Source organism: Triticum dicoccoides, chromosome 2B (assembly GCF_002162155.2).
Source record: "Triticum dicoccoides isolate Atlit2015 ecotype Zavitan chromosome 2B, WEW_v2.0, whole genome shotgun sequence".
Lineage (NCBI taxonomy): Eukaryota > Viridiplantae > Streptophyta > Magnoliopsida > Poales > Poaceae > Triticum > Triticum dicoccoides.
The window spans coordinates 32,287,625-32,296,006 of record NC_041383.1 but is presented as its reverse complement, the minus strand read 5'-3'; the positions used below and the strand labels follow the sequence as shown (position 1 = coordinate 32,296,006).

Here is an 8,382-nt window from a genome sequence, read left to right as displayed (position 1 = left end):
TACATAACGAGTAAAGAGACTAGCTGGTAATGAGATTGAACTAGTTATTGAGATACCTATGATCAAATCTCAGGCAAGTAACATACTGATGACAAAGGGAACAAACGTATGTTGTTATGCGGTTTGACCGATAAAGATCTTCGTAGAATATGTGGGAGCCAATATGAGCATCCAGGTTCCGCTATGGGTTATTGATTGGAAATGAGTCTCGGTCATGTCTACATAGTTCTCAAACCCGTAGGGTCCGCATGCTTAAAGTTCGATGACGGTTATATTATGAGTTATGTGATTTGATGTAGCGAAGTAGTTTGAAGTCCCGGATGAGATCGGGGACATGACGAGGAGTCTCGAAATGGTCGAGACATAAAGATCGATATATTGGACGACTATATTAGAACATCGGAAATGTTCCGACTGATTCGGGTATTTTTCGGGGTACCGGGGAGTTACGGGAATACGAGGAAGAAGTAATGGGCCACATGGGCCAAGTGGTGGAAGATAGGAGGCAGGGCGCGCGGCCCCCCTAGCCCAAACCGAATTGGACTAGGGGGTCGGACCCCTTTCCTCCTTTCCTCCCTCTCCTTCCTTCTCCTTCTCCTCCCCTTCCTTCCCCTCTCCTACTTGGATTAGGAAAGGAGGGAGTCCTACTCCCGGTGGGAGTAGGACTCCTCCCTGGCGCGCCTCCTCCTGGCCGGCCGCCCCCTCCCCCTTGATCCTTTATATACGGGGGCAGGGGGCACCTCTAGGCACAACAATTGATCATTGATCTCTTAGCCGTGTGCGGTGCCCCCCTCCACCATAATCCACCTCGATAATATCGTAGCGGTGCTTAGGCGAAGCCCTGCGTCGGTAGAACATCATCATCGTCACCACGCCGTCATGCTGACGGAACTCTCCCTCGACACTCGGCTGGATCGGAGTTCGAGGGACGTCATCGAGCTGTACGTGTGCAAGAACACGGAGGTGCCGTGCTTTCGGTGCTTGATCGGTCGGGCCGTGAAGACGTACGACTACATCAACCGCGTTGTGCTAATGCTTCCAGTTTCGGTCTACGAGTGTACGTGGACACACTCTCCCCGCTCATTGCTATGCATCACCATGATCTTGCATGTGCGTAGGAAATTTTTGAAATTACTGCGTTCCCCAACAAGAATATGCGTGGGATTGATGTCCTGTGGCAGAACATTTAATCTCGGCCATTAGACGGGATGGCAAACCACTGAGTCAATTAGGACGGTCAGATTTAACTATACGGGTTAGATCCTAGGGTACTGGTTGATCTGTGTACATCAAGTTGGTGACTCTAGAGGAATTCTTGTTTGCTCTTTTAATAGTAGTGAAGATAAGAACACAGAGTAACAACTATTATGTGTGTGGGGGGTGGGGGCTCTTGCCCCCCTCCCCGCCTCATGCTTCACCATGAGTTTATTTATTCAATATTCGTTTATGGTTGATTACATGTTTCTTATAATCACATGGTACGGGACATGCGTTGGTGGTTCAATATTTGCCTGGCAATGACTCTTATCCAATTCACGTGCTCAATCGGCATTTACATCCACAGAGCACAACCTGTTGAACAGTTAGTTAAATTGCAAGTATTGGTGTACTAGGATATTTGCTCTTCTCTTGTTCTTTAGTGCTTTTATTCCCTCTTGTCTCCCCTCTTGACGAAGGTTAGTAGACCCCTTCTCTTTCTTCCACCTCATTTTTGGTTTCCATGTTGATGCCTCCCCGCTAGCTACCCCAACTGACGAGCTCATTGCAGATCCACAAACGTCATCCGTTTCCTCACGGGAAAAGGGGACGCCAGGGAGAAGAAGGGAGACCTGATCTATCTGCAGGTACGCATTCCATGGATTTAATATGCTCCTGTTGCTTTCTTGGGTGTTTCATGTTCCTGTTGCTTTAATTTCTTGGACCTCTTGCCTAAATGGCTTTTCCTAAGAAACTCTGCCTTTCATGGCTAGCTTAGGGCGTTTCTAACCGATCCCTTAAAACATACAGGGGTAAACCTTAGTGGAGTATATTTACTCAACTAAGGTTTGACCGGACCAAGCCGACCCCTTATATATAACGGAGGCTCATACATTTCGTCAAACACTTGCTATGCACCTCCGCAGAGAGTATATTTTAAAATGTTCACGTTCTTCAAAAAAATTGTTTTTGGCTTTTTGTAAAATGTATGTTTAATATTAAAAAAGTGATTCATACCATTCAAAATATATTTGTTTATAAAATGTAAAAAAAATGTTTGTGGTAGTTAATAAAATGTTCACGTGTTTCAAGAATAAGTTCATGACATTTTTAAAGAATGTTTATATAGTGAAACAAATGTTCACGTAGTTATAAAAAATGTTTTGTACCAATAAAAAAATTTTCAACATGTATTTAAAAAATGTTCAAACATGTATTTAAAAAAGTTATCTCATATACTAAAAGGAGTTGAACGTATGTCAAAAGAATTCCATGTGTACAAAAATGTACAACATGTATTAAAAAGTCGACATGTATTTGGAAAATGGAAAAGAAGCAAAAAAATGGAAAAATAAAAGCAATATGAAAAAAGGGAAACAAAAAGAAAAATATCTGAGACAACATATAAGAATAAACCCGCACGGAAGCTTCTAAAACCGACCTATAGAAACATCCAAAATCCGCTCAGTGGAGCTATAGTACTAGGTTGGTCCACTAGCCTCATGCCAGAGGCGAGACATAGCCCTGGTGCATACTGGAGGGGTGTCACACAGGGCACCGTATATGGGCTTATCATCATATATAATATGGGGGCATAGCAGATGACACTGTATTAGTGCTTGTTGATGTTCTCATATGGCGTTGTTCAACAGATTTTTTCTCCTCTTACTCTTGTTTTCAGTTGGTATGATTTTTTAAGGAAAAACTGTGAATTTTTTTTCATAAAAAGGTTACATTGTTTTTCGAAAAATGGGATTAAAAAACTAAAGATTTGTTGGAATATACAAAAAAAAGTTAAATGTGATTTGCATAAATCTATGAACATTTCTTTTCCAAAAACAGTGTGAAGGCTTTTAATTAATTTGGGAACATTATTTGAGAATCATGAACTTTTAAAAAATCCAAAAGGGGAAAAACATGTAAATGAAAAAAGATAAAGTAAAAGCAAAAAAAGAAAAGAAAATCCAATGAAAAAAAAATATCTAAAGAGCACCCAAAACAGATTCAGGGAGGAAAAGAACCGCAAGCTCTATGGAATTGAAGTCACGATAGGTGTGGTCAATTATCTCACGCTGATGAGCATTTGAATGAATGATGTAAGAGGAGGAGGAGGAGAATGAGAAATCATGCACCGTACGTACCTACATTGCAGATATCAAACTCTTTTTTTCTTTCAAATAAGCCATTTACAGAAGAAGATTACATGAGCCCAGCTGGCCAGGGCCCATCTAGGCGTTGGGAGTAGTTCGTGGTCGATGAGATTTGTTTTTAAAGTTTTAAACATTCCTTTGCGTGAGACAATGACAAGTGTATCGTGCAATGACAAGCTCATTGGTTACCATGTTGAATGCATTGCAATCACGTGGATATCATGTCCATCATCAGTGAGAGTAAGAAGAAAGATAATCGGCAACATGGCGAGCCAAAATGTTAAAATAGAGGGCACTCGTATGTCGGGGTATTGAGTCATACTTACTTACTTCATTACTAAATACTTCCCTCGTCTGAAAAAGCTTGTCCCAAACTTGTCCATCAAATGGTTGTATCTAGCATTAACTTGGTGCTAGATACATCCATTTGAGGGACAAACTTTTCCGAACGGAGGGAGTATAGGTCTTTTTAGAGATTCCAATAAGAGACTACATACAAAGTAAAATGAGTGAATCTACACTTTATAATATGTCTATACACATTGGTATATGGTCCATAGGAAAATCTTAAAAGGACTTACATTTAGAATCAGAGGGAGTATTTGTCTAGCGTGTAATTTTTTTCTTCCATTGCAACGTATGGTCATGTTAGCTAGTACCGGGGGGGCATGTGAGGCCCATGTACACGCGGAGAGCCAGAGTGGCCCAACAGATCAACCCACCACCATTCCTTTCTCTCTCTGCTCCCGACGGGACGGCAGTAGACGGCGGCCACAGCGACGGCGAGGAAACAGCTTCCCGCAAGGACAGATGGCGTCGTCGTTTTCCTTCCATTCCACCTGCCCCGGACGGCTCTCATGGTTGTCCGCCCGCCTGCCCTATCCCGTCTGCTGGAACCGGAAGCAAGCAAGCGCCACCCACATGGTCAGCTCTCCTCCACCTTCCTGCCCGCCAGGTGCTTGTGCTTATTCCCTTAATGTTGTTCACATAAGAAATTTCTTGTTGGGAAAAAGCACATTTGCTCAACTTAACCTTCCACTGTTTCTCTTGCAGAATACTCAGAACTTGCTCCAAATGATTCAGGTGATCCAGGAATGTTTTGATGAACACCAAGATATCATCAAAGAATACAACTGTAGATTCTCTGGAAACTGGGGTTAAATCACTGTTCATGGCTCCTTAAAATGTATTTGGCCCACCGGTTAAAGCAAAGGCCTGGACAAGGAATTTATAGTGGCCACAGTAAGTTTGGAAGGCAGTCTTGAATTCTTCCCCAGGAGCCAGTCTGTTCTGGTGATAACCAGCCTTGAGATCTAACTTAGAAAACTAGTGAGCTCCAACGAACTCCTCTAACAATTCTTCAATTACTGGAATTGGATATTTGCCCTTAACAGTTAATGCATTCACATGTATGAAATCTATTACAAGTCTCCAAGCGCCTTCATCCTTCTTTTTGACCATGAGAGCAGGTGAAGAGAAGGGACTCTTGCTGGGTCTAATCATTCCATTCTTCAATAGTTCAGCCACTTGTTTTTCCATCTCAGTTTTCAGATGTGGGGCAATTCTGTATGGTCTAATGGAAACTGGACGAGCTCCTGGCACTAGTGGAATTGAATGATCAAATTCTCTCCTAGGTGGCAGGCCAACAGGTTCAGAGAACACCTCCTGGTATTTGTCCAGCAAAGCCTGTATTTCAGGTCTGTGTACCACAGCCTCTTCAATTTCTGTGGCATAAATTGCAACAACTGTGAAAGCACATTCCTCTGGAAGTTCCCCTTGCAGGATTATAGTTTTAGCCCTGTACTGGAAGGACAACCACTTTTGCTCCTAGTCAACCTGCATAGGGCTGTGGAGAGCTAGCCAATCCAACCCAAGTATTCCATCATAGGTTCCCAGCTGCAACGACCTAAAATCAGTGTAGAACTCATTTCCCTGGCAGTACCATAGACATTGCTTGACTTGTTTATCACACTGGAGTTTACCACACCAGCAACCGAAACCAACACATGCTTCAGGGAACTTGCACATAATGGGTACCTGCTTATTCACCGGAACAACTCAACGACAAAGGTACACCACCACACCACACATACGTACGTACACACCTGCCAGCAACAATTCAGTTCATAATTAGTTACTCAGGCGCAGGATGCATGTGCGAGCTGGTCCAGCTCGGCGAGCAACGCGGCGGCGTGCTCCGCCCTGACGCACTGCGTCAGCAGCCTCTCGCCGTCGGCGGCCGTGGCCCTACAGGACAGTGACGCCATGCACGCCGGCAGCGTCGACTGCTGCCAACGCCCCACCACCCTCGCCGGGGCGCCGCCGCCAAAGTCGGTGTGGTCGAACCTGATGTTCCCCCAGCTCGTCACCATCAGCGCGTTGTACCCGAACGCCGCTGCTATCTCCTCCTCCCCCATCCCGTCCACCGCGCCGCCGCCGGCTGTCATGCCTCTCAGCAGCTCCGGGACCCCGTCCTTGGCGCGCTTGATCAGGTCCACCAAGCCGTTCATGCCCTCGTCCACGGCGCCGGCCACCTCTCCGGTCGTCGCGAACGCCAGCTGTGCGACCGCGCAGTTTCCATAGTACCCCGCCGCCGTGCCCACGTGCTTGCGTACGTTCACAAAGAAGGCCAGCGGCGCCGGCGTGGACATGTCATAGCCGTCGGGGTCGTCGCCGATGATCGCGCGTGTGCGGCACCGCCACAGCACGGCGGCCGTCGCCTCAAACGTTGTGCAGTACCGGGCTTCGCTGGAGTGGGCGGCCTTGTAGTCGGACTTGATGCGGTTGATGAGCTTGAGCGGGACGATGATGTCTAGGTAGCTGAGGCCCTGGCCGGCCAGGTCCAGCATCAGCGACTGCTTCGCGGCGACCACCGACGGCGAGAGCAGAGGAAGGGACGCCGCGCGGCCGTCCCTGACCGGAGTGACGGACGGCACCGCCGACGCATCAACTTCAGCGCGGGTGAGCTCGCCCACTGCCTGCAGGAACTGCGCGATGCCGGTGGCGTCGGCTAGCGTGTGGTTCCACGTCACGCCCAGGGTGAACCCGCCGCAGGCGAACTCGGTGACCTGCATCAGCAGCATCGGGTCCGTGCTCCGGCAGCCCTCAGGTGCCGGGTAGTACACGGCGAGATCATCCAGGAGGCTCGTCGTGAAGGGCGCATCCAGGAGCCCGTGATCCTGCAAGGCACATCCCGCCGACGCGGCCACGAACGGCACACCCTCGCCGGTGCACGCGACGTGGAGGAGCACACCTTCTTCGTCGGCGGTGGCGGTGAGGCGGCCGGCGATGGTGTAGTAGTGGGCGAGCGCCCGGGAGAGGCCCTTCTTGATGGCCTCCATGGGCTGGTGAACCGAGCCGTCGAAAACAAGGAGCACCGTGACCTGGAAGTCCACGTAGGTCGTGTCCCACGACGAGAGTTGCACCACTTGCGTTTCCCTCGTCTTCCCCGGCCCCAGCACCGGCTCTGTTGATGGCCGGACCATCACCGGCGCGGACTTGCTCACCGCGAAGCTCATCGTGATTGCTAGCTCGCTAGTCTCGGTGGTCTAAAGCAGACAGAGGCTCAACTTGATCTTGATGAGGATCATGGCTATCATACTTATACAGTACTTCCTCCGTAAATAAATATAAGATGTTTTAGATCACTAAAGTTTTTTTTCGAAAATGGGGGCTTCCCTGGCCTCTGCATCAGAAAGATGCATACGGCCACATTTATAAATAAATAAGTAGTTCAACAATGTCTTGTAAAGTGGTGCAGCAAAGAAAACTGGCTCACACAGAGCAAGCAAAATAAAACAAGGCCCACTAAAGTAATATGTATTGGTACATGATAGCCAAATTCTCTGCAAATAAATATATATGTTTACAGAGCGAGTATATACAAGCGGAGTATGTATTGGCGCTGTCCCAATTAGTACATTTACTATACTTAATTTGTCACACTTGAAATGCTTACGATTTTCTTTTAAAAAGCATGCATGTGTTATTTTTTTCATTCTTGTGATTTCTTATTTTTTTAATCCCGCGAATCAACTAGGGGAGGCCTTTTTTGTGCATAGGACTAAGTCGAGTTTTTTTTATTTAACGGACTAAGTCTGAGTTTTGGGGTAGGCATACGTGGAACTGTATTTTGTTATAATCCTAAGTTTTATTCTGAATAGTTACATTCGTTTAATGAAAATATTAGCCAAGTTAAAAAAATATTCTCCACCTTAAGAATCCAATTTCTCTCTTTTGCCTCTTTTTTTTTTTGCGGATGAAAAGAGGGCTTTATTCCAAAGGTGCAGAGTTACAGTCTGCTGACAAAAGTTCAGTAATACATGGATGGCCTCTTCGTATCCAACAAGCCATGCTACGATCAATTCTACCATAATTTGCCAGACTACTACTCTATTTTGTTCCTTAGAAATTTTCATAGCAACAAACTCCCTACCAACCATCAGGTCCTTGATGTCTAAGATGAGATGCCCATAAGCCACCTGGTCCAATTCATTAGACGATAAAACAGATAGCGCTGTTGTTGAATTTGATCGAACAACCATGGGAAGAGGAGAATATTCGGCAAACAGTGCCATCCCCTCCATTATCGCATGTAACTCCGCCTCAAAACCATCGTTGCAATGACACAACTGACGGTGTTTAGATAAAATAACGCTCCTGTCCCCGTTCCAAAGTATCATGCCCAATATTTTAAATAGTGCGCTACAAAATATAGCGAGGCCCTTCTCTAAATGCTACACAAGTTACAGCGCGCTAATAGCGTGCTATATTTTAAAATAGCGTTTGCAAAAAAATCAAATATATCTAGAAATAAAGTATTTAAGCAACTAAATTTTTCATAGGAGCAAGCAATATACGCATAAGGGCCAAATCCAGCACATAAAAAGGAGTGAGAAAGGGATGAGAAGTGAGAACTAGGGTTAGCCGGTTAGGTCTCGTGGGAGAATCTGATAAAGGGAGTGAGAAAGCTAGTGGTCGTGGGTTGGTTTTGGCCTGCTGGGCCTGTTGGGTTGTGCTTATTTCAGTTTTGCAT

General features: G+C 46.1%; 1 protein-coding gene across 1 annotated transcript; it reads right to left on the bottom strand.

Annotated features, from left to right (window-relative positions):
* Positions 1-4,870: 4,870 nt before the first annotated feature.
* Positions 4,871-6,923, bottom strand: LOC119361964 (acyl transferase 15-like). The gene has a single exon (XM_037627136.1). It carries the CDS (start codon positions 6,863-6,865, stop codon positions 5,486-5,488), a length of 1,380 nt encoding a protein of 459 aa, XP_037483033.1. The 5' UTR covers positions 6,866-6,923; the 3' UTR covers positions 4,871-5,485.
* Between the last annotated feature and the right edge of the window lie 1,459 nt (positions 6,924-8,382).